Raw genomic sequence first — 26,582 nt, 5'->3', positions numbered from 1 at the left:
GAAAAAGAGAATCCATTTATCATTCCACTAATATTTTCTATAACTTATGAATATAAAAAATAAAGTTAAAAAAAATTAATAAGTCATTAATTTTCTAAAACTAAAGATAAAATAGGACAGATACATTTTTTAAGCAACTAATAAAAGTGGACGAAGGATATATGTGAATATAATTATTTTAAGATTATTGTTGACTAATGCCTTAAGGTAATTATTAAGGAATATTTAATATCTTTATTATATATTTGTTAATATTTAAATGAAATACAGGATTAAATGTTTTCAAACTCTTTTATTTATAAATGGCTTTCTTCTCATTTCATTTTCATTTTTATTTCTTTAATTAAATACCTTATGGACATTCTTTAACAATAAAGAGAAATGATACATAGAAAATTGCTCTCACATGCATCCCATATTGCTAACAATGGTAATCCTTAACAATTTGATGTTCCGTCACATTCAAAGTTCAGAGAATCTGCATGAAGGAAATGAATTATGTTTCATGTTATTTGTTGTTTTAGAAATTATAGAGGACGATTTTGGAGCAATTAAGCTGCTGTTTGTGAAAGAAAAGTCAACGGTATAAGTCAGGCCTCAGGAATTTACGGGGAGTTTCTTAATAAAAATTTTTATTATAAAAAACTCAAAAGTTATTTATTATTGATAAATATCTTTACAACTTCTTAATACCTTTACAACTTCCATTTTTCCTCTATACTATTGATAAGTTGGTTACTTGTAATGGTTGACACTTGACAGGCATGCTTGAAAACGTTAGAAAAAAATATCGGGATAAACAATCCAAGTCAAGTGCAACATATAAATAATCATTTAAATCTTAATTCTTAAAATGAATGGGATTTGATTTTGATCAACTGATAAAGAATTTTATATTAAGGACATCAGTAAACCATGCAATTAATGCCTACCTAATTAACTGTTAGTTTGTTACTTCAATTTAGGTAAAAAAAAAAAAGTGTGTATCATTTTATAAAGAAAAATTCACTTTTTCTACAATTACGACAGATAAGTTATATGTAGTAAGTCCAATATGACTTCGTTTTAGAGCGAAAATCATAGTGTTTTTGTAATTTTAATTTATTTCAAGTATATTATAATCTTTATAATTATAATTTTTTATCTTTCAATTCTAAAACGACGTCGTTTTGAAAGTAAATGCAGATAAAGTATCTTCAATAACTGCAGAAATATTTTTCTGTTTAAAAAATGTAAAATTATGTCATTTAAGTGAGAGAAAGGGATAAGATCATGGAAGGGAGAGAGTGAAAAAAAAAGTAAAGATGTGAGTTCCACCTCTTTGTGAGAGTGAAATGACACAAGTTATGTCATTTAAAACGACAAACACTTTTCCCATGTTTTAAATTAGTAAAATACCAAATATAATCTCACATGTACATTATTCACAAGCAGTCAAGCACAAGCGTGTCTATTGTACAATTTGTTCCCAATTTTCCCAAAAGCACCACAAAGAGATACTAGAGAATGAATATCTGGTTAATGTTGATCCAAGTGATCGTAGTCACACACATAACACCAACCGATATTATCACCAATCTCCCAATATGCACACATAAAATCTGCAAGCTCTAAAGCTACCTTTCATATTGTTGCAAGCCCAAGAAACTATAGTTCTGGAACCCACCTTTGGGATGACTGAAGGTAGTTTGCTTTGTGGGAAGAAACTTATTTCCAGATTCATCTGTATAAGTCTCGAGACCACAAGAATTGCAAAGGGATTCTAAATCTGATTCCTGTCATACAGAGTTGAAAATAGAATATAGCCAGAATGTGTGTAAAGATCAACTTATATTTGACATAACAAAACTAATATTACAGCTAAGATTGATACACTAAGGTAGAACTGCTAAAAAAATTCACTGTTAGATTGATAAACCCCATTATGAAGTTAAAAGATTACGGCTGTGTTTGATTCGCTAAAAAATAAGGAACATCTCATTCCAAACAAAATTGTCCTTTGTTTAATTGTTCAAATAGTACAACTGTACAAGTATTGGACAATTAGAAACTCAAGGAGCAATACAAATCCATAAACTAGGTTATAAATCTTGTTCACAGCACAAAACTAGAAAAAGACAAATAATCCCTACCCCTTCATCATGCTAACTTTACTGCGCACAAAACAATGCATTACACAAAGGGTATTATAATAATATTTGCACTATTCTATCCATGGATATCACATTATTATTATTATTATTTTGTAGATTAGGATATCACATTATTTTTAGTCCTGCACATCCGTCATCAAACAGCAAACAACACAATTATTTTGTGACTCAACCATTTATACTGTACTGTTTTGTTTGTACTGTCTCTCAATATGGATCAAATGCAACCTACATATAACCATTTATACAATTGTTAACAATCCTCAGTGTGTTTGTTTGCGCATGTTTAGGTGTTTCTGTACACTCCAGAGAAGACAACAGAATTCATACCTTTAGCATGAGGTATTTTGAAAGGTCGAACAGAGGATATGGATGAAGTTTGTAGCCCCCAAAATTTATGCAAGATAAAGCCAGCGCACGAACCTTTTACCAAAAATAAGCAAAACCTTTATAATTGAAGATAGAAACAGATATTATGAAATGCATTGATATGTCTGCAAATAAAAGAATCCACCTCTCAAGAAGTATAAGCAAAATTTTCTCAGAAAAACAGATAACACTAGTAAACTACTTATTAAGTTTCTTCATCATTATTTCACATGCAGACAATACGCAGAAAAAAGAAAGCTGAACAAGATGCAAGAATTCGCCATAACATATGCCCTTAACAAGTTAACAAACTTCTGTAACAAGATGAACAATTGAACATTTGAACATTTGAGACAGTTCTTTATGTACTTATTTATTTATTTATTTTCACTTTTTTCTTCCTATATCATACATATTCGACAAAGTTTTACATTGCTGTCGACTGCCTAACCAAACCCTCCCCTTTTGTCCAAGTTTGCAACTAGCTAGGTAAGTTTGGCAATAAAGCACTACACAACCAGAGGAAGACCTAAGAAAACTTTAGGAGAAACTATAAATAAAAACTTTAAGTTGATTCAATGATTTATTGAAAATTTGGTTTCTTGTAGCGCCCAATGGCATCAATAGATTTATGTAGCCAACTCCACATAGTGGGATAAATCATAAATGAAAAATTGAAGGTGGAAATTTCCATTAAAGTGGTAGGAGCTGCTGGTATTTATTTTCTGAAGGGTTATTTTCCATTATCAAGACCCTCAAAAGTAGCACCTTCATCTTGTACTTCCGAGTGAGGTTATATGCACAAGGAAGATTCTTATAACACAAAGACTAACGACTGTTGCAATTTTGATTTGGAGTACACAAAATCTCGTTTGGAATTTTGGAGAAGCTGACATTTGTCTGTGATGTTAGCATCTTCAAAAGCTGAGTTGTAAGCATTTTTATCTGATTTATCAGCAAAATCTTGATAAAATAATGATGATTATGATATCAAGTTTCATGTCTTTTCCCCGCAATTCATATATCCTGTAGATCTTTAGTATTTCAGTCAACATTAACTAGCCTATTATGAGTATTCTTAAAGATGGCTATTACGATGACAAAATATGCTTCATGTTAAGATAATAAAATGCATATAAAGAAAGTAACAAGAACAAGGCAAGCAGGCATGCATCAAGTCAGACATAAAAAGAATATCTAAATAAACAAATGATAGAATATTAGGAAAAGAATGCAATCACTAGTTCCAATAATTACTTCATTGATATAAGGCTCCATAATGCAGTACTGCAGGTATGATGCCTGAGCTGCTGCAGTGTTAAAGAAATCCTTATAATTACCAAGTCGGAAAGATCTGTCAAGAGCAAAGAGAATATCCATTATTGACATGCATTCCCGGTAACTATTAAATGCAAGAAATTTCGTTAATAAAAAACCAGCAAAAAATCCATTTAATTATTAAAACCAAGAAAGTTAATGATGAGGATAAAGGTCACCGTAAGATTCTCCTAGCAAAACACATTTCTTTTGACTTCAATACTGGAGCTGATAGATGACTAAACCACAAAGAAAGTGGCTCTGCCTGTGGATCAGAAATAGCTACATTACATAACTTAAGATCCAATAGGGCAAACCTGGTGCACCAGGCTCCCCAGGAGAAAAATAATTAAACATGCCAATGATTAGAGATTAACCATTGGTTTGCTGTAAGATCCAAGATGAAGAAGCATGTATAGTGAATGGAATTCAGCTTCATTCTCATGCACATAATTTGAATTTCGATTTGCTTCATACAGATTGAATAACGATGTCAATGTCTTGGTGAGTTGTTCCATGTTGAGATGATGCAATGATGCGATGTTTGGATCACTCATAGAACACCAAAGCTTGTAATGTGACACAACATGAAACTTCACCTGCATGATTAGGCAGAGTAAGAGCTAATTGTTTATTTTTCAGTGGTGATTCTCTGATTATGGGCTGTTCTCGAGGGAGTACCCATGCTGCATTTCAGCTAGTTGGTCTTGTGTTAGCTCATAGAACAAGTTGCACTGCGGGCTGAAGTTTGTTCTGGTTTAGTTAGTGCTACGTACTGAATTCAGGAATATTACATCCTTGTATAAACCACTCCCCGTTAAACCCGACTAGCGAGTGTGGGGTGGAGGAAATCCTTGTACGCAGCCTTACCCTTGCATAATTGCAAAGAGGCTGTTTCCTGGATTCGAACCCATGACCTTTCAGTCATGAAGGAACAGCTTTACCACTGCTCCAGTTCGCCCCCTTTAATATAACATCCTTGTATGTAATACAAATTACGTAAACAAGTCACCACGGTCAATGTAATCTGGAAAAAGCATTATGCAACCCAACAGCTCGAAAACTCAAGCTACTGGGATGGGGGGGCAACTATTATGGACCTATGTAAAGCCCATATATCTAAAGTCCCAATAAAGGGCAATCACATGACAGCTAGAGAATGGTACAGTTTGGCTTGTGGATTACGAGGCCCAGAACTACTACATCCATAGATAAAACTCTATAAATAGGATATAAAACCTACAGGTATAATCTAATCTCTCTCTTACTGTTATGTTGTCTGTCACTGTGCACACATACCACCCCATTGGCTAACGCCATTATCATTGTGCACGGTGATCTACTATCTCAAGCTATCTAATTCATAGATACCTAGAGAGAGTACCAGATCTTATATTGATCTACTAGCCTTTGGCTAGACATCTCTGTCACTCAGACAGAACAATTACATTTGTTTTGTTGTTAATGGTGTTGTGATTTGAAGATTTTGGGCATTAGTAAAGGGTTTTCTTGGAATTACTAGGTGTTATGAAACTGACCCAGTGTTTAGAGAGTAGTGGTTGAGGGGCAACCGAGGATAAAATTTGAAGACTTCATAAACTATGTTGTTTGCTTTGGACCAGTTCCAAGGAGAAGATAGGAAAGGTCAAAGGGGAGAGAGAAAGGCCAAAGAGTGAGTTGTAAGTTATAGGAGCTATCTACCAAGGATGCTGCGGGGAGTACTAGTTGTTTAAGTTATTTGGTTGTGATGGGTTGTGTTATTTGTTTTATGTTCGTAGGTTTGCTACTTGTAAGCTTTGGCTTGAGAGAGAGTTTGGAGTATTATAGTTATTAGATTATTAGTCTTATTGTTATTAAGTTGGACTTGTACCAGTAGTACTAATACTTGACCTAATTATTATATAAAGAGAAGTATTAGGTTAGGATGTTGTGACACATTCCATTACATTTACATCCATCAGTCATATTTTCAGTTTACTACCATTAGCTGTCTTTCTCTCTTTTCCTTCTTACCCTAACCCTGAACTTATAATAAAAACAAAACTAATCATCAAAAATAGGTTGGAGGACCTAGGTATACCAAAGAATCATCAAAAGGCCTGGACAACGAATTCCATATAGAAACAGCAGAAAAACAATGTAAGGATAGAGATACAGAACTGATTCTGAGCAAGCACCGCATATTTTACATTGAATTGATCCAACTTACCCACTCAGGTTCATAAGGGCAGGGGATGCAATTAGTCCCCAAGTTTGATATATTTATATTACCCAGCAAGATAATCACAAATAACACTGATATATTTATATTACTTCAAGATTCTTGGACACAAACTCCTTTACAGTAATGACAGCAAATTGGAATGAACAAACGCAGACTCCACAACTTGAATACAAACTCCAATAGTAATCGATAACAGAAAATGACAAAGAAGAAAAGATAAACCAAAAGACCTCAACTCATTTCCAACCAACAAACCTAAGCCCCAAAGAGATCCCAAGAGATCCTTCCCCAAATCCCCACTCACCAAATGCTCAATTCATGCCTACCTCACTACACACACACACTCTCCTTTTATTCCCTCCTCTCAGAACATTCTAGAAACTTTCCTAACAAACTAACTAATTATCTTAGGCCCATCAGTCTAGAACTAATATTTGGAATTAAGTGTATGCAGTGAACATCAATTTCTTTATTGACATTCATCTAATGTGTTAAACGTAATTGCGCGAGAGATACATGGACCTTCGAAGTTCAAAATTTAGCTAAACCTGACGTTGCAAAACAAATCATCAGAAATGTAATTCAAACCACCTATCCTAATGTGGTTGTAAGAGAAAATTTGACCTCAACATATGATGAAAAGAATAAAGTACACAAAGAAATTTGAAAGAGAGCATTATACCATTCCCTCGTACATGTAGATTGCTTTCTTGCTCACAATATTTTGCATAGTAATATCTTGACGTATTGACCTTGTCCTATCAAAGATGAAGTCATGAACTACTTCAAACGGATGCTCTTTAGATTCCAGCAGACTCAAAAGGTAATTTAAAGTATCTTCCAATACAGTAAGAGGCCGAATATCGGATGCTTGAACATATTTGGCGGATATAGTTCTGCAAAACTGATAAGTGAAATGGAAGATTATAAGCTGTGAAACTAAAAGATATTGAATAGCAGAGAAGATAACCTTGTGTAAAAGCTACTTATATGCTATAAAACCACACAATAATGATGTATTCAAAAAATTTGACCTTCAAGAACTTAAAAAAATAAAAATAAAAAGGGGAATCACATGCTTTATAAAGTTTCAGACCATAATGCATCATGCTAAATATTGAAACACATCCTTTATACCATAATGCAGCTTGCTAGCATTAACTACGCAATAAACTAGAAGTTAATAAAGAATAAACAGGGGACAATGAAATACTGGGAGAAACGTGATATTGAAAATTCTAGTAGGCATATTTCAAATTTAGCGGCATTAACATTAAGTCAGCCAAAATGGTTGATCCTTGTTCAAGGACTAGTTAATGGCTAGTCAATCACTAACTAAATTAACCATAATTCTAAGTTTGGTTAACCTTTTCCCGGGATGGAAATTAGTTTCAAGAACTTTATTAATGAATTGGAGTTGTACCCCCCCAAAGAAATTGCAGTTTTCCCTTAAAATTTTGTGTACATCAGATTTAAGGATGTTGAAGGTACCAAAGGATCAAAAAAGAACTTCAACAGCTGCTGCTGCACAGTAGTATTAACACAAACAACCGGTAGTGAATGTGGAAGAACAATAAGCATTTTTTCCTGCTGCATATTGTACATGCTTTGAAGCTGATAGGACACACATGAAGGTGTATTCTAGAAGGCGTCACAGAGGATCAATTGATCATGAGAATATTCTAGAAAGTGGTGCAGGAAATGGGTAAAAGGATTTCTGTTGTAGGCAATTCTGTTTTGCTGACGTGGCTGTTGGTTAGTGTGTGGGGTTATATGAGACGTGAGGCATGAAGGTGTGGTAGCTTGGCAATTGGAATTGGCACTAGACTTGGAGAGCTCAGCATCTCTCTAACCTGCTGGTCCTTAGCTTTTTCTTATTAATCTTCCTTTGTAGCTTGAGTAGCAACGTGATAGTTAATTTGCCCTTATAATTTCTATTATTGTAATGCTGTTTTCTGCAATATATATGAAAAACCCAGATATTTCTCTGGACCAAAAGCTGCGCATTTCCCTTATTTCTTTAATTATCTGATCCAGTCTTATCAACTGGTACCAGAGCACTCCGATCCTAGGGGTGCTTTGGATGGTTCTTACGCGCAACATGGACAATCGGATCGAGGCAGTATAAGAAAGGATGAGGAGGAACGAGGAATTAGCAGAGGAACGTCACCAACGTCACGACAAAAGGCTGGATGAAATACTCCAACTCCTCCAGCAGGAAGGCAGACGTAGTCAGAGCAGGCATCACCGTCGTGGCCGCTCTCGACGGAGGAGCCCAGAATCGACTGAGTCTGACGATGGACCAGGGGAAGAGTTCGGTTACCATGTTGAACAGCGTCCTAATTCTAGGCTCGAAATGCCTAGGTTCTTGGGTGATGATGTTTATACATGGTTTACGAAGATCGAACGATACTTTCAGCTGATCGGGTCCTTCACAGGGATAAGGTTGGAGCGGTAATGGTGGTATTGTAAGGCTCTGCCCTGAACTGGTATCAGATTTGGGATAGAAATAACCCAAACGCATCTTGGGCGGATTTTAGAGCAGACATCTTGGAACGTTTTCAATTGGAAGTCACAGGGAGCCCATACCAGGAGCTGATCAGTTTGAGACAAACCGGAGATGTGGCAACTTATCGAGCAAAATTTGAAAGGATCATTAGCACCTTGCATTATGCGGATGATCAAATGCTCAGGGAGATTTGGCTACATGGGATCTGCGATAGCTTTCGCACAGAGCTTTTGCAAAAGAATATTGATGATTTAACGAAGATGACGAAGGAGACGTCGTTGACAGAAAGGAGGAATTTGGCTTGGATCAACGATGGGTTTAGGGTTGGAGGCCAAATGAAATGGGCCGTGTGACGCAGCCCAACAGAGTGGTTCAAGGCGGATCTGTTAGTAAGCACGTGATCACTAACCCAAACCACACACGTTCCTCTGTTGCGTCTTCAGTGAATAACACATATACAAATGCTCAAGCGCATGTCAATGAAACCGGAATTGGGGCCAAACGAACCCTAGAAGGTTCAGGAAGCAATAATCAAAAAACGGAGGGGCGAAGATTGACGCAAGCGGAGCTCCAAGATCGCATGCGTAGAAGGGTCTGTTTCAAATGTGAGGGTTCGTGGGACGCAACCCATCGTTGCACAGTCCCACAACTCCATTTGTTGGTGGTGGAAGAAGACGATAAGGAGCATCAAAGTACACGGCGTCGAAGAGACAGTGGAAGACGAATCGAAGGGCGTCATGGAAGCTTTACAACTCTCCATGTATAGTGTGTTAGGGCTCTCTTCGAACCAAACGATGAAGCTGTGGGGGACCATGCAAGGCGAAAAGGTGGTCATGTTGGTCGATAGCGGAGCTACACATAATTTTGTCAGTAGAACAGTGGCAGAATGTTTGAAGCTAACAATTGAAGAAACACCTGAATACAAGGTAGAGGTTGTGGATGGTTAGAAGATAGGAAGTCGTGGGCTCTGCAAAGACGTTAAGCTTCGAATTCAAGGTACAGAAACTCTTCAAGATCTGTTTCTGTTCGATTTGGGAGGTGCTGAGGTAATCTTAGGGCTTGATTGGCTACGAGGGTTGGGGGAGATTAAGGCAGATTTTAACAAGCTCACTCTGAAATACAACGCTGATGGGCGAGAGGTAACGCTTAAGAGAGACCCGTCTTTGTCATGCAGAAAATCTTTGATCTTTGTTCGTTCCACAATCAAGGCTCTGGCAGAGGAGGGATAAGGATACTTGGTAGATCAGTATTGGGCAACAAACTCGAAGCAGGAGCCAGAACCACGATGGAGGGAACTGGATCAGTTACTGGCCGAATTTGAAGAGGTGTTCAGCGAACCAAAGGGCCTCCCACCCAGCTGTAAACATGATCACGCCATCAATCTCAAACCCGGCAGCGAGGTACCCAACATAAGACCCTACAGGTATCTGCAATATCAAAAATCTTTAATAGAGAACTTAGTCTCTAAATTGTTGAGTTCTGGGATGATAAGACCTAGTGTTAGCCCGTACTCCAGCCCTGTAATTTTAGTGAGAAAAAAGATGGAAGTTGGAGGGTATGTGTTGATTACAGAGCCCTCAACAAACTCATAATACTAGACAAATTCCTTATCCCAGTCATTGAAGAGCTCTTGGATGAGTTGGGAGGTTCACAAATATATTCCAAACTGGACCTTAAATCTGGTTATCACCAGATTCGTATGAAAGAGGAGGATATACCTAAGACGGCCTTCAGGACACATGAAGGCCATTATGAGTATTTGGTGATGCCTTTTGGGCTCACTAATGCCCCCTCCACTTTTCAATCTCTGATGAATGAGGTTCTGAAGCCTTTTTTGCGAAAATTTGTATTAGTCTTTTTTGATGATATACTTATTTATAGTCATAACAAGGCTGATCATTTGGGTCACTTACGTTTGGTTCTTGAAGTTTTAAGGGAACATTGTTTGGTTGCAAATAAAAAAAAAATGCAGTTTTGCTCAGCCGCAAATTGAGTATTTAGGCCACCTTATATCTTGTGAAGGGGTTGAGGCTGATCCTAAAAAAATTGAAGCCATGATGAATTGGCCACCACCCAAGGACCTCAAAGGATTGCGAGGAATTTTGGGACTCACTGGATATTACAGAAAGTTTGTGCAGGGTTATGGTAAATTGGCAAAACCCCTAGCAGATTTGCTTAAGAAGGACTGTTTTGATTTGACTGCAGAGGCTCAAATTACCTTTGATAAGTTGAAGGAGACGATGTGTTCTGTTCCTGTCCTGGCTTTGCAGGATTTCACTATGCCCTTTACTGTGATTACAGACGCATCTGGAAGAGGTGTAGGGGTTGTTCTTACGCAGGAAGACCGCCCAATAAGCTACATCAGCCAAGCTTTTTCACCCCGGGCTCAGGAAAAATCCATCTATGAGAAGGAATTGATGGCAATTGTGTTTGCTGTACAAAAATGGAGACCATACTTGTTGGGGAGGCATTTTATTATTAAAACTGATCAGAAAAGTTTAAAATTTTGACTGATCAAAGGCTATTGGGTGAGGACCAGCAGAAGTGGATTTCCAAACTCCTTGGCTACGATTTCGAGATTCAATATCAACCGGGAAAAGAGAATGTGGTTGCCGATGGGTTATCTCGGAATTTCCAGTTATTATCCTTGTCTTGCATTGATTCAAACACCTTTGAAGAGGTAGACTCAGAGTTGCAGCTAGATGAGAAAATGAAGGGCATCATACAAGATCTGGTGGTAAACCCACATGCACATTCGGGTTTCAGCTTACAAGGAGGGCGTTTGTTTTATAACGGCAGACTCGTTTTGGCAAAAACATCTAGGTTCATTCCTATTATAATGAAAGAGTTTCATGATTCCTGCATAAGGGGGCATTCAAGATTCTTAAGAACCTTTAAACGGATTGCTGGTTTATTGTTTTGGGAAGGCATGAGAAGGTATATCAAAGAGTATGTTGTTGCCTGTCCAGTTTGTCAGCAAAATAAATCTCAGAATTTATCTCCTGCAGGTTTATTACAATCGCTGCCTATCCCTTCTCAAGTTTGGAGAGACATTTCAATTGATTTTGTGGGTGGTTTGCCAAAAACCCAAGGGGTTGATACAATCTTTGTGGTGGTAGACAGATTGTCCAAATATGCACACTTCCTCCCTTTAGCACACCCCTATACTGCCAAAGAAGTGGCATTACTATTCATCAAGGAGATAGTAAGCCTACATGGTTTTTCTTCTTCCATAGTCAGTGACCGTGATCTTGTCTTTATCAGCTCTTTCTGGTCTGAATTGTTCCGGTGCAGTGGTAATAAACTGAAATATAGTACGGCATATCATCCTCAATCTAACGGAAAAACGGAAGTGGTTAATAGGTGTTTTGAAAATTATCTCAGATGTTTCTGTAGTCCAAGACCCAAATCTTGGCCCTCATGGTTGCATTGGGCTGAGTTTTGGTATAACACCTCTTATAAAAGTTCCACTAACACTACTCCATCCAAAGTTTTGAAGGGCTGCGACCCTCCAATTCTGTTTCAAACAGGTTTTGTTGTTTCGCCAGTGGATGAGGTGTCCAAGATGCTTCAAGACAGAGATTCAGTTTTATAGGAATTGCAACATCAGTTAGCACTTGCTCAGAATAGGATGAAGTTGTAAGCTGATCAGCATCGAAGGGAGTTGGAGTTTGTAGTTGGGGACATGGTGTACTTGAAGCTTCAGCCATATAGGTTGTTTTCCCTTGCAAAAAAATTAAATGAGAAGCTCAACCCTCGTTTCTATGGTCCGTTTGAGGTTATATCCAGAATTCGTGCAACTGCATACAAGCTAGCCTTGCCAGCCGAGAGTAAAGTCCATAATGTGTTTCATATTTCGTTATTAAAAAAGGTCGTTTCTCCTTCTACAGTAGTGCAACCATTGCCTATCATGCTTAATGAAGAGTGGGAACTTCGCGTTGAACCTGCAGAGGTGCTGCAGTGGAGGAAAACTTCTCTAGGCAGAACTGAAGTCTTGATTAAATGGTTCAATTTACCTTCCTTTGAGAACTCTTGGGAGGAATCAGCAGTAATTAACAATCAATTCCCTGATTTTCACCTTGAGGACAAGGTGAAAGTCGGGGGGGGGGGAATATTGATAAGACACACATGAAGGTGTATTCTAGAAGGTGTCTGCTAGAATTGTAATATAATAGGTCAGAGTAATACACATAACACAGGGTTTTGGCCCAGAATACTGGATTTTCTGTATATTATCAAGCAAAAATTACAATAACAAAATACTGTTTAAGACAGAAACAAGTTAAACGCAAAGCACAAAAACAACCACCAATTACAATAATTTCCCAAGCTGGTTCAGTGCTAATAAGAGGCACTGATCCCTCCCAAAGAACTCCCAAATTTCCAGCTTCCCTCATCCCTTTATTTTCCCGTTTATATAACTACTTGTGATGCACTTTCACGCCTCAGCCCCATGCAGCACACCAACTTCTCTCCCCCTAACCGAATTCTCACCAGCCTCAGCACCAACAGCTATGATATTCCCTCTTTCCTGTGAGTCAGCATTAGGATTTGATCCCCTGTGACGCTTTCTACTATACACCTTAAGAAGAGTTCTATCAATACTCCCCCCAAAACCTTCACCTTGTCCCCAAGGTGAAATGCAGGAAATTGGAAATCAAATTGAGCTGAATCTTCCCAAGAATTTTCAAAGGAAGGAAGCTTTAACCACTTAATCAAAACTTCCACACGTCCCATGGAATTTCGTCGCCATTGTAAGACAGCTTCTGGCTGAACACTGAGCTCCCACTCCTCATTCAGCATAGGAGGAAGAGGCTGTATGGTGTCAGTGGGTGAGATAGCCTTTTTAAGAAGTGAAACATGAAAGACATTGTGGACCTTGCATTCCACTGGTAACAGTAATCGATATGCTACAGCACCAATTCGCTCCACCACTTCGTAGGGTCCATAAAATCTAGGACTAAGCTTCTCATTCAATTTTTTTGCCAACGATCGTAGACGATACGGTTGAAGCTTGAGAAAGACCATGTCACCTACTGCAAATTCCACGTGTCTCCTATGCTGATCTGATTGAGCTTTCATTCTACCTTGAGCAACCAAAAGATGCTGTTGTAACTCTTGTAAAATTAAGTCTCGGTCTTGTAACATTGTGGAGACTTCATCAATTGGAGATATAGCAAAGCTGGACCGAAACAGAGTAGGAGGTTCGCATCCATACATTGCCTTGAATGGGCTGGTACCCGTGGCAGTCTTGAAGGTAGTGTTGTACCAAAACTCTGCCCAATGCAACCAGGATGGCCAAGTGTTGGGTTTAGGCGAACAAAAACACCTTAAATAATCTTCCAAACAACGGTTAACTACCTCCGTTTGGCCATTGGACTGTAGGTGATAAGATGTGCTATATTTCAATTTGGTGCCACTACAACGGAACAACTCTGACCAAAAAGAGCTAAGAAAAACTCTGTCCCTATCACTGACAATGGATGTTGGGAATCCATGTAATTTAACTACTTCTTTGATGAACAAAAGAGCAACTACCTTGGCTGTATAAGGATGCTTAAGGGGAATAAAATGGGCATACTTAGAAAGGCGGTCTACTACCACGAAAATCGTGTCAAAGCCTTGAGCCTTTGGTAGTCCTCCAATAAAATCCATCGACAAATCAGTCCAGGCACAGGTAGGAATGGGCAGGGGTTGGAGCAGCCCTGCAGGAGATAATGTCGACACTTTATTTTGTTGACACACAGAACAAGCGGCCACATACTCCTTAATCTTCTTGTTCATACCTTCCCAATACACCAAGCTGTTGATTCTTTTCAGAGTCCTCAAGAATCCAGAATGGCCACCAACATAGGAATCATGAAATTCATGCAGTACCATTGGAATAAAATTGGAGATTTTTGCCAATACCAATCTGCCTTGGTGAAATAAACGGCCTCCATTGAGGCTGAACCCAGCGTGTGATTGAGGGTTGATGACCAAGTCTTGAATAATTCCTCTCATTCTGATGTCTGCTTGTAATTCTTGCTCCAGCACTTCATTTTTGCTAGCATCCACACAAGAGAGGGAGAAACAATGCAGATTCCGGGACAAGGCATCTGCAACTTTATTCTCCCTACCCGGTTGGTACTGAATCTCAAAATCGTATCCTAGAAGCTTGGATACCCATTTCTGTTGTTCCTCTCCCAGCATTCGTTGGTCAGTCAAGAACTTTAAGCTTTTTTGATCAGTTTTGATAATGAAATGGCGACCCAATAAGTATGGTCTCCACTTTTGAACGGCAAACACAATTGCCATTAACTCTTTTTCGTAAACTGATTTTTCCAACGCACGTGAAAAGAAAGCCTGGCTGATATAACTGAGTGGACGATCCCCCTGAGTAAGCACTGCTCCCATCCCTTTTCCTGATGCGTCAGTGACCACAGTAAACGTTTTACCAAAGTCTGGCATTGCTAGGACTGGAACGGAGCACATGGCACTCTTTAACAGCTCAAATGCCGACTGAGCTTCCTTACTCCAAAGGAAAGCATCCTTTCTTAATAGGTCAGTTAAGGGCTTCAATCTGACCATACCCTTGAACAAACTTCCGATAGTAGCCCGTTAATCCCAAAAACCCTCTCAGCTCTTTCAATGTTGTAGGACTAGGCCATTGAGACATGGCTGCAATCTTGGAAGGATCAGCTTTTACACCCTCCTCTGAGATTAAATGGCCGAGGTATTCAATTTGCAACTGCCCGAAGCTACACTTCTTTCTATTTGCCACAAGACTATGCTGTCTCAAAATATCCAAAACACACCGGAGATGCTCAACCAGACTGTGGCTGTAGATTAAAATATCATCGAAGAAAACCAGCACAAACTTGCGCAAATGAGGCTTTAATATCTCATTCATCAGTGATTGGAAGGTTGAAGGAGCATTGGTGAGCCCAAAGGGCATCACCAAGTACTCGTAATGTCCCTCGTGGGTTCGAAAAGCCGTCTTGGGTATGTCCTCTTTCCGCATTCTAATTTGGTGATACCCTGACTTAAGATCAAGTTTGGAGAAAACCTTGGAGCCACCTAACTCATCCAAAAGTTCTTCAATCACCGGAATTGGGAACTTGTTCGGCACAATGAGTTTGTTGAGGGCCCTATAATCCACGCAAACTCTCCAACTGCCGTCCTTCTTGCGTACTAAAATGACTGGGCTCGAGTAAGGGCTGATGCTTGGTCTTATCATCCCTGCAGTGAGCAACTCAGAAACCAGTGACTCAATCAAGGACTTTTGGTAGTAGGGATACCTGTAAGGTCGTATGTTTGGCACTCCACTCCCTGCTTTCAACTCAATTGCATGATCGTGCCGTCTGTGAGGAGGTAGGCCCTGTGGTTGCTGAAAAATGTCATCAAACTCCTTCAGCAGTAGTGAAAGCTCAGCCCAATCAACTGGCATGATTGTTGATTCTCCTTGAATCCACTGAGGCCCAACAACACACCCTTGACCACTGTCCTTTAACGTCTTCACCATTGAACGAAGAGAGGACCAAGCTCCCTTGCGTGACAGAGCAGGATCTCCGTGAATAGGGGTGTCAATATGGGTTTTGACACGCGGGTCGACCCGCGACACGACACGAAAATTCGTGTTTGGGTTGACCCGTAAAAAAATTCGTGTCGTGTTCGTGTTTATGAATTCGTGTTCGTGTCGACCCGTATTATTTTTAATTTTTATTTTTTTATTTTTTTATTATTATTTTTTAATTTTTTCTTTATTTTCGATCTATTTTTTTATTTTTTTTGTCAATTATCGTTTTGTCCCCTATTTTGCATGTTATTCGTGTCGTGTCGTGTCAACCCGCAAAAAATTCGTGTCGTGTCAGTGTTGAAGATTTTGACACGAATGAAAATTCGTGTCGTGTTCGTGTTGATGTATTCGTGTCGTGTCAGTGTTGAAGATTTTGACACGAATGAAAATTCGTGTCGTGTTCGTGTTGATGTATTCGTGTCGTGTCGAATTCGTGTCGTGTCAAATTCGTGTCGTGTCAACCCATATTGACACCCCTATCCGTGAAGTACCGTCGCATTTTCCCCATCATTAAACTTCAACGTGAGTTTGTTGAAGTCAGCTGTGATCTCCCCCAAGTTCCTCAGCCACTCCATGCCCAAAATTACCTCTGCACCACCCAAATCAAAGACGAACAAATCTAATGTCGTTTGAAACTCCTGAATCTGCAACGGAACTTGACGGCACACACCTTGGCTGCCCACCTTGTGACCGTTGCCAAGCACCACCTTAAAACTATATGAATCTTCAATGGTGAGTTTCAATCGTTCAGCCACCTGACGATTGATAAAATTATGAGTCGCACCACTGTCAACCAACGTCGTCACTTTCTCGCCGTTCACCGTTCCCCACATCTGCATACTTTGGTTTGAAGAAAGCCCTAAGACACTGTAGATGGAGAGCTGTAAGAGTGCAGCTTCAATGGACTGGGATTCTTCAACCGGTTGCAAGATCTCTTCGCGCGTCTCCATGGGCGAAGGAACTTCTGGATCGGTCAACTCCTCATCTTCTTCGATGACCAACAATCGGAGATGGGCGTTCCGGCAGCGGTGGTTGCGGTCCCACTTCTCTCCACACTTGAAACAGAGACCCAAGCGACTTCGATCGTGAAGTTCCGCCTGGCTGAGCCGTCCACCTCCACCAACCAGGTTGCTACCAGAACCAGAAGCTTCCATGGTTCGTGTTGCTCCCTCACTACCCACGTTATGAGAACGGGTAGGGTTTGTGTGACCAGAACGCGTGTCGTTTTAAATGGTGGGGGAAGCTTGATGACCGACACCTGTCATGGACGTGGCATTAGTGGCCATGCCCTTGGCATGTGACGCGTTAAAGAACCCTTTAATGGGCTGATTGGAGCGGCCCACTACACTTGTCCTTCCAGCACCCCACGAACCCAGCCCATCACTAGCCCACGAAAAATTTCTTCTCTCCAAACTCATCGTCTTCCTCATCAAGTCAGATAATGATACTATATTGGCTTGCATCAGCTCAGTGCGCAGACTGCTATGAACCCCATGCAACCAGATCTCCTTAAGCATAGCCTCATCTGCATATTGAATAGGGCTGATTATTCTCTCAAATTCAGCCCTAAAGCTTGCAACGCTACCCGTCTGCTTCAGACTCATCAATTCCTGGTAGGGACTCCCAGTCAGCTCCAATTGGAATCGGTCCATAACATCCATTCGAAAATCTTCCCAAGACGCGTTGGGGTTGCCACGCTCCCAAACGAAGAACCAATTTAACGCTGGACCATCCAAGACGATCATGACAGCGTCTATCCTTGCTCTTTTTGGGATTGCATTGACCAGAAAGTATCGTTCCACCCTGGTCACCCAAGAGAACACATCATCCCCAGAAAATCGAGGGAGTTCCAATCTGGGCTGACGCGAAGGTCCTCCCCCATGTGTACCTGCGAGTGGGTTTCTCCAGTCAGAATCTGTGGATTCCGTGCTCCTTCGGCGAGAGCGACCTCGACGCGGGCTGCCATCCCCATCAGCTCGAACTCGATGGCGAGGATGACGTTGTAACAAGGCTAAAATCTCACTTAGCCGTAGGTCACTTTGTTCGTGACGCTCTTCAGCTAAAGTCTCGATTCTCCGTAAGCGTTCCTCCACGATCTCCAAACGATTGTCCATGTTGCGAGTAACAACCATTCAAAGCACCCCAAGGATCGAAGTGCTCTGATACCAGTTGCTAGAATTGTAATATAATAGGTCAGAGTAATACGCACAACACAGGGTTTTGGCCCAGAATACTGGATTTTCTGTATATTATCAAGAAAAAATTTACAATAACAAAATACTGTTTAAGACAGAAACAAGTTAAACGCAAAGCACAAAAACAACCACCAATTACAATAATTTCCCAAGCTGGTTCAGTGCTAATAAGAGGCACTGATCCCTCCCAAAGAACTCCCAAATTTCCAGCTTCCCTCATCCCTTTATTTTCCCGTTTATATAACTACTTGTGATGCACTTTTACGCCTCAGCCCCATGCAGCACACCAACTTCTCTCTCCCTAACCGAATTCTCACCAGCCTCAGCACCAACAGCTATGATATTCCCTCTCTCCTGTGAGTCAGCATTAGGATTTGATCCCCTGTGACGCTTTCTACTATACACCTTAAGAAGAGTTCTATCAGTGTCATAGAGGATCAATTGATCATGAGAATATTCTAGAAAGTGGTGCAGGAAATGGGTAAAAGGAATTCTGTTTGTAGGCAATTCTGTTTTGCTGACGTGGCTGTTGGTTAGTGTTTGGGGTTATATGAGACATGAGGCATGAAGGTGTGGTAGCTTGGCAATTGGAATTGGCACTAGACTTGGAGAGCTCAGCATCTCTCTAACCTGCTGGTCCTTAGCTTTTTCTTATTAATCTTCCTTTGTAGCTTGAGTAGCAACGTGATAGTTAATTTGCCCTTATAATTTCTATTATTGTAATGCTGTTTTCTGCAATATATATGAAAAACCCAGATATTTCTTTGGACCAAAAGTTGCACATTTCCCTTATTTCTTTAATTATCTGATCCAGTCTTATCAGAAGCTCTTCAAATTCAGGATTGTTAGAAAGATATAACATAAAATCATTGAAAGCCCATCACTTATCATCTTAAGCTTTTGTGTTGAATTGATTCTTTACAAAGATCATTTGCTTTCGCATGATAAAGTTGCTTGGAATATCTGAATAAATTTTGAAAGATCGTAGCAGTTCATATCATTACTTCTGTCAACATATAAATCTGTTGATGCAATGCTTAAAGATTTTGTGAATGACAAGGATAAATGATTTTTGGATTTGCACAGTTTGCAAGGGAAGGAATATTTTGTTAAATAGAGTACTATTCTTTTAACCCGTATTATTCATTATGATTACATTGGTATTGGATATTATACTTGGAACCTTTACAAAGTAGTACCAACGATTAATGTAAAGAGTTTACCCCAACATTCATTGAGATTTGAGATCCTATCAATTTGAAAATTACCATCTCGCTTTCTTGTTTATCACTCTTCTCCAGGATTATATTATATTTTCATCATCTGGTTCAACCTATTTTCCTCTTTTATTATTGCTACAGTTCCTCATTTTCCAAAATCCAAAATCCTATAAACTAATCTCTTTGATACAAGAAGAAATTTTATAACAAAGTACTATAGAGCAAGAGAAGGAAAAATGAGAGAGAAAAAAAAAAAAAAAAAAAAAAACTACCAATTATAAATCATCATTCAATCAATACCAGTTTATGTTGATTTATACATATAGCTGTTAACAGACCCCATATCATCATCAATAATAAAGTTTCAACTGCACATTGAAGCTGTGACCCTGATACAGCCCAATTAACTAAGGTGTACGCTAGAAACAAACACAGGAGACTTTGGTTTCCTGCTGAGTCAGCAAAGTTGCAACAGAATTCAGTTAAGTAAGGAGTGTGAGGTGCAGGAAGGCATTATAGTTATTCTGGAAAATTGGGAGATACTCAGGGCATCTCTAAGGGCTATGTTCTTTTCTTGCTCATTTGTAATCCTGTCATTTGATTTTATACGTTTCAGCTGTAATTTGTTGTCACTTGGCGTATTGGCTTTAATACTGTTTACAAGCTGAATGTTACTTAGAGTTCAGTTTCTGTCCACAATTCTTTCTTAAAATCCCTTGAGTCTATCAGACCCCCTTAAAGGGTCAGCTGCAGAAATGTGCCATTACAATAGATTTTACAATTAAACATACTAAGCATTACACTCCAGTTTCAACATGCAACCAATTATGATTTCTTATGGGAATCATCAAACACAGATAGAAATGATAACATTGGTATCATCAATTTAATTCACACAATAAAAGTTCTGCAGTTCCCATAAATGCACTGCTGATCATCAAAAATAGAAGAAAAGTAAATTCAGCATGGTGCTTGAGATTACATTCTTCCTAAACTAGATACAAGTGTAGTTAATAAGGTAAAACCAGATAAAATAGGAGCAGTTTGGCCCTACCTTCTTGACTGCAAGGGCCGGGGATGATTTTCCAGGATTACCATTTAGCCTCTCAAAAACTGCCAAATCTCGCAATTTCTCACGCTGGATCCTCTCTCTTTCTGTGGACAGGGAAAAAAACCATTGAAAATAGAAGTTTCAGGTAAATATATTTTATATGAACTCCTTATGAAAAATAGTAATAGCAATTGATAGTGTCTTAAACATTTACTATGCAGAACACTTGGCTGCCATGAATTGACAAAACTGAAATAGACAACAACAACAGAAGCCTTTCCACACATGGATCAAATGATGCAACCATTGAATGTCCACTTATCCGTCACAACATTCTCATTTCTGGAATACTCAGCTTATGCTTTTGTTGGCATTTTACCGCCTTACATTCCTTTGAGGTTAGGCAGTAACTTTCAATCACAAACAACACCAAAAGCATTCCACCTTTTCAACCACAAACTCGAATCCTGTGAGTTACATCCCCCTCTATCTCTCCATTACTTTGTATAATAGATCTAAGATACCTAAACTGTGCAACTTATGGTGTGGTATGATCTCCAATTTTCAACTCAAAAGTCCAAACCAGTGATGCACAGATCTTGTTCTACTTACATTCCACATATATAAGCAAATAAGTTCAAGGCCCATTTTAGGAGCCAAAGTATCTAAGAGTTAAGGAACACATGTGGGCATATGTAAAGCTAAAGCAGAACACAAAAATTGCACTTCCATTTCCAAATTCAGAATAACAAAACTACCTAGATGTTGCAAAGATAAGCCTAGTTCCAGATTGTTAAGAAGAATGACCTATTAACACATGCACTTAATAATTCACCCAGTGCAATCCTTTTCTTGTTGCCTTTTCTTGTCCTTTCTCTTTTCTTATCACAATTAGTCTAACCTAATAATAATAAGCCAGAATTTTGTAGGAGAAGCATATACTAAGGCCACAATACCCATTGCACGAATCATTATTCCTTCTCAAATTATAAGTATCCTTAAACTGCATCATCTCACCATTGAAATATAAATCAGTACCACCACAATCTTCAAAGAGAACAGTTTCTTCTCAGCGCTAAAGAGCAGTTCAATTGCATCATTTTCTTTTTCACTATCTGAGCCTTAACTTCACCAGCACAAGCACTGTAAACTCTCACTAACACCTCAATGATGATTAGAAAGACAAAGAAGCTTTTGCACCCAAAAGAAAACCATTTAAAAAATACCATTCTCTAATCAAAACATCACCTTGTAATTAAATTAACCATACATGTTTGTGTAATAAAACACAAAACTGCTAAAAAATTATAATATAATGAATAATAATAATAATAATAATAAAGACAGATTGTCTTATAAAACAAAAAAAATTGCAACTTTGCTAGCATCAAGAAATGAAAGTATTCCTATTAACAACACCACAACAACCACAATGAATTAATTCAATTTCAATTTTACCTGGGCACATATAAGGACAGGTTCCAACTAAAGGCCCAAAATTGGAAGATCCTTGTGCAGCGTCTTGTTTGTTATTGAAATAAGAGGTAGAAGCACTACTAGTGGTAGTAGAAGAAGAAGTGCCCCTTTGAGCAAAAGTTGAAACTTTGGATTGATGGGTCGCATTGGAATGCAATTTCTGGCCTCGTGGACGCCGTGAATGTGAGTAAGAAGACCTCGGATTTTCACTCCGACCCTCCATCATCACTTTCCTCTTCACCAACTAAGCCCCATTTGTATTTTGTTTTGTGTTTACTTTTTTTTTTTTTTTTCAAGATTTTGCATGTACAAAATTTCCTCGTTGATAATTTGTTGTGAACTCGATCCCGATTAGGATGTGTTATTTTGAGAGGTAAAAATTTTTTTTTTACAAATTCTTACAATTATAATAATTTCTCTTGAGAGAAATTAAGTTACACTATGTTCTGTTCTTGTAAAAGTGTTTGTTATATTTTAAATGAAATAAATTTACGTTATTTTAAAAAATAGATAGATACATAATTTTTTTATTTATTTAAATTTTAAATTAAAAAAATCACTCATTTTCTCTTTCTCATGATTTTAATTTTCTGTATCTATCTCTCATCAAAAATGACATAACTTATGTCATCTAAAATGACAAACATCAAATCCTACATTTTTTTAATAAAAACATTGTGTATTTGAAAAAAAAAAAAAAGATAAAATAGTAAGTACCCTTTTGTACTCAAAAGTGTTTTTTTTACTCTATTCATATATAAAATAATTTTAATCAGAAAAATATTTGTCTTTTAACAAAAGATACAAAGTGTAATTTTTAGTGAAAAAGACATGAATTAATATTTTTTATTTAAAATTTAAATATAAAAAATTACTAATTTTCTCTCATGTAATTTTTATTATTTGTATCTTTCTCTCATTTAAAATGACACAATTTTATATGTTTTAAAAAGACAAGCATAAAAAACTTTTTTTTTCTAGAAAAAGCTCATACCTCTTATTTCCCGTATATTTGTTCTTAACCATTGGTATTTTTATTGGGTCGAATTCTTTTATTTCATATATATATTTTTATTTTTTTAAAAACAATACTGTAGGAAATATTATTTCTCAAACTATGTCACTTTTTATACACATAGGAATTTTAATTTACTTTTTAATATTTTATTTTAGTTTTATACATGATGGGAAGTATTGGTTTTAAAGAAATTGAATTCCTAACATCATTATTTGAAAATAATAAAAATTAAAAAAAATATTAAACGATAAATAGTTTACAAAAAATCTATTAACTACAATTTAAAAAAGTTACGCATTTGATGCAATCTAAAACATTTTATAGGGATTAATGCAGTCAATTGCGAATGTAGATGTTGCCTTGCTAACAGTTATGCAAGTAATGCGCGCAAGTATACGCGAAAACAAGTAATATAGGGCTTTAGTAAGTCCCAGTTATCGTTCCCACAAGGATCTTTGCGTTCTAACTTGAAATAAACTGGTAATTGCTATCAGAACTAAAAATAAAAAATAAAATTAATTGTTAGGGCTATTTTAAACTAATGTACTGAAAGTGTTTTTGTGGAAAGTTTCTCTTTTTAAAACAGTGAACTTAGTTGGTGAAATGATCTTTTGAACTATAGCCTAGAAAAAAGAACTTAACTAAAAGACTTGTAAAATATTTTTTTAATGATTTCCTTTTAAGTTTTGAAACAGACAAATAATTTCTGATTTGGATAAAAATAACAAGTGACAAAAATTGGTTTTAAAACAGTGTTTGGAAGTGAGTTGGGTGTCAATTTCCACTTCCCTTATTTGTCATTAGGATGCTTTAACAAAGAACAAAAATTGCTCCCAGCTTAACGAAAATATTAAGGTAATTATTGTTTCCCAACAACAGTTTTCGCATATCTCTATGTCACTGTTGTCATAGGATCTTGAAGAACCATTTTCACAAGTTACATAGGGTAACTTCATCCCTGAAGCCATACCCATTGAGAGAAAATTTTCTCTCAACTTTCCATGTGCTCACAGTGGGGTCTAGCGCGAGTTATTTCCCAATAATCTCACACCACTAAGAGCTGACTATGTGTGATCATCACATAACAAACTCAGCAATAAACATGCACAGTAAACAAGCTGAAAAACAACCATGTAAACATTAAAACATCATCTAATAATAGTGAGTTCCGGGTACTTTTTTCAACCCAACTCTCAGAAAAATTAGCTCATCACCACCGGTTGATGAGCTAAAATACAGCAAGAGAACATGATAAAAACAAAGACTTTAAAGTGTACGAAAAATAAAACTCAGGAGCTATCCACAACCGATAGTCCTGAAGCAGTGCTCATCAAAGATTACAAACAGAAAATTCTAAGGAATGAAAATAGAAAACCTAAAAATATTCCCAAAGAGCAAAATAAAAATCAGCGAAGAGAAGAGAGGTAGGGAGAGAATAGAATGTCCTACAAATGCCTTTTTCCCTTTCTTTATAGCTGACTCCCAAATCACCTCCTCCAAACGTACGCTCCTCGCTCCAATCGATCATGGGTGTCCCTTACACGATTCAGCAACGAACCACAAAAGCAGCTCCAGCCACTAACGACCTCCAACTCATCACTTGTTTGGATTTTTCTGTGTCATCAACCGAATCGGGTAGGATTTGTGTGGGTTGGTTCGATTCAAAAACTGAACCGTGATGAAAAGCTAGGGTTCTTGTCTAGGATGAAAAGCAGATGGTGTTTCGGTTTATTTGCTCGATTCCAAGAAGAAACCGCGATGGATGGTGAGGGCTTGAGGTGGATTTAGTCGATGGTGGGTCTGTGCTAGGTTTTTCTTTTCTTTTCTCTTTCTCACGATTCTGATCTGTCTCTTTTGTTTCCTTTCTTCTCTTCTTCTCTTCTTTTCTTCTTTTGGGCCGCTGATTTAATTGTCTTTGGCCTAATTCTCTTCTTTCCTTCTTTCTTCTTTTGGGCCGCTGATTTAATTTCTTTCTTTCCTCACTTTATGCGTTTCGGGCTTCTGATCAGCAAAGGAATGGCCCAATTTTTCATCATTCTTTTTGCAAGGAGGAATAGCACTATTTTGGGCCTGAAACATACAAAATCAGCCCATTAGTATTAAAATCAGAAAAATCAACTGCAATGCAATATTTGGGGTTTTTATTAACAAAAGATATTCTTTTTGCTACCATTTTAACATCAAATCACATGTTCAAAGTCACAAATCATGGACTTATCACACCCCCAAACTTACATTGTTGCTTGTCCTCAAGTAACAGAGAAAATCAGCACATGGATTTAGCAAATTAACCACTCTTCTCAACCAAAAAAAATTTCAGTACATCATTCAAAGATACTCAGAACCAATCAGTGCATCATATTATCACAAAGAGCATGGAACAGAGGAGTGTACTTAGTTCAGCAATTAATAAATCACAAACCAGGCAGCTTGGTGATCTTTTTATTCCATAGAACTACTCAGCAAGCAGTGTGCAAAATTCAAATGCATGGGGTGCTTCACTAACTGTTGAGTAATGACAAAAGAGATCTTTGAAAATTCATTTCTTAGCACAACATGCATAATTTTTAAAAAAGCCAACAGAGATGGCAACTTTTCACATCCTCACTTAATCACAGAAATATTCAATCAATGCTCAAGGCTCCTGTTTCTCTCAATCCAACACTGGGAAAAGATGTAACATAGGCTTGCTAAGATGCTCTTGTCTCCCAAGTGACACACAGACCTAAGCTCAATCAAAGAGACTTGAATAGGTTGTAACTTGGCTAAGGTGAAGGTGGACAATTTGTGGGGACTTGGCTAACTTAGTTACAATGGAAAAGAAACACAATCCTGAAGCTTAGTCAATCAATACAGTGGATGCTAGTTTGACTGCTATTTTTCTCTTTTTGACAACTTTTTCAAGAGCAACAACTCTTTTTTTTTCTTATGAAACCAACTTTTCTTGTATTACCAGTCTCTTGCTTTCACTTCCTATAGCAGCCAACAACATCTTGCTTCTTTTTCCATTTCCATCATAACTAAAAGGTGTGGTAGGTTGTGGGGCAGGGTGAAATGTGGGTATGTGAAAAGAAAAGGCTAAAGGCTCAAAATGGATTTTCAATGGATGATGATCTAAGGATGGCTTTTTGGTTTAAAAGTGGTTAAACAAAACAAAAAAATTTTGCCCTCATCATTTTAAACTCAAGCCAGTGCTACACTTCTTCAACTAAGCATCAGAGCAAGTTCTGCCTCACTACCCCAGTGTAAACCTCTCAAAAATTTTTTTGGGTGTATAGGCTCAATATCTCACAGTGTTGGTAAAGTCACCATCTCACATACCTATTATTAAAACTCACACTTTGCATTAATCAACTCAATTTCTCAATCTCTCACTGCCATTACCCCTCAACCATTAAAACACTCATGTCACTCTTCATTCACACAACTGCCCTGAGTTCCTTTCTTTCTTCAAACTTTCAGCTGCCTAGTTGTGATACAGATCACTCGCTG

At 38.0% G+C, this 26,582-nt stretch overlaps 1 protein-coding gene across 3 annotated transcripts; it reads right to left on the bottom strand.

Moving 5' to 3' along the window:
• Window positions 1-1,310: 1,310 nt before the first annotated feature.
• Window positions 1,311-26,082, bottom strand: LOC133291721 (SAC3 family protein C). 3 transcript variants are annotated; one of them, XM_061490039.1, is made up of 8 exons: window positions 26,061-26,082; window positions 20,600-20,700; window positions 6,746-6,967; window positions 4,217-4,438; window positions 4,019-4,104; window positions 3,780-3,876; window positions 2,484-2,576; window positions 1,311-1,775 (listed from the first exon to the last, which is right to left on the bottom strand). In XM_061490039.1, exons 1-8 carry the CDS (start codon window positions 26,080-26,082, stop codon window positions 1,617-1,619), a joined length of 1,002 nt encoding a protein of 333 aa, XP_061346023.1. In that variant the 3' UTR covers window positions 1,311-1,616. The 3 variants fall into 3 exon arrangements, with proteins under 3 accessions (XP_061346023.1, XP_061346011.1, XP_061346019.1); XM_061490027.1 differs by lacking the exon at window positions 26,061-26,082 and adding an exon at window positions 22,055-22,346; XM_061490035.1 differs by lacking the exons at window positions 4,217-4,438; window positions 26,061-26,082 and adding an exon at window positions 22,055-22,346.
• Window positions 26,083-26,582: the final 500 nt, after the last annotated feature.

Source organism: Gastrolobium bilobum, unplaced genomic scaffold, assembly GCF_033153095.1.
Source record: "Gastrolobium bilobum isolate Gb01-03AN ecotype WA unplaced genomic scaffold, APGP_CSIRO_Gbil_v1 utg5858, whole genome shotgun sequence".
In the NCBI taxonomy this organism is placed as follows: domain Eukaryota; kingdom Viridiplantae; phylum Streptophyta; class Magnoliopsida; order Fabales; family Fabaceae; genus Gastrolobium; species Gastrolobium bilobum.
The sequence above is the reverse complement of the archived record's forward strand: the minus strand, read 5'-3'. Positions and strand labels throughout refer to the sequence as shown.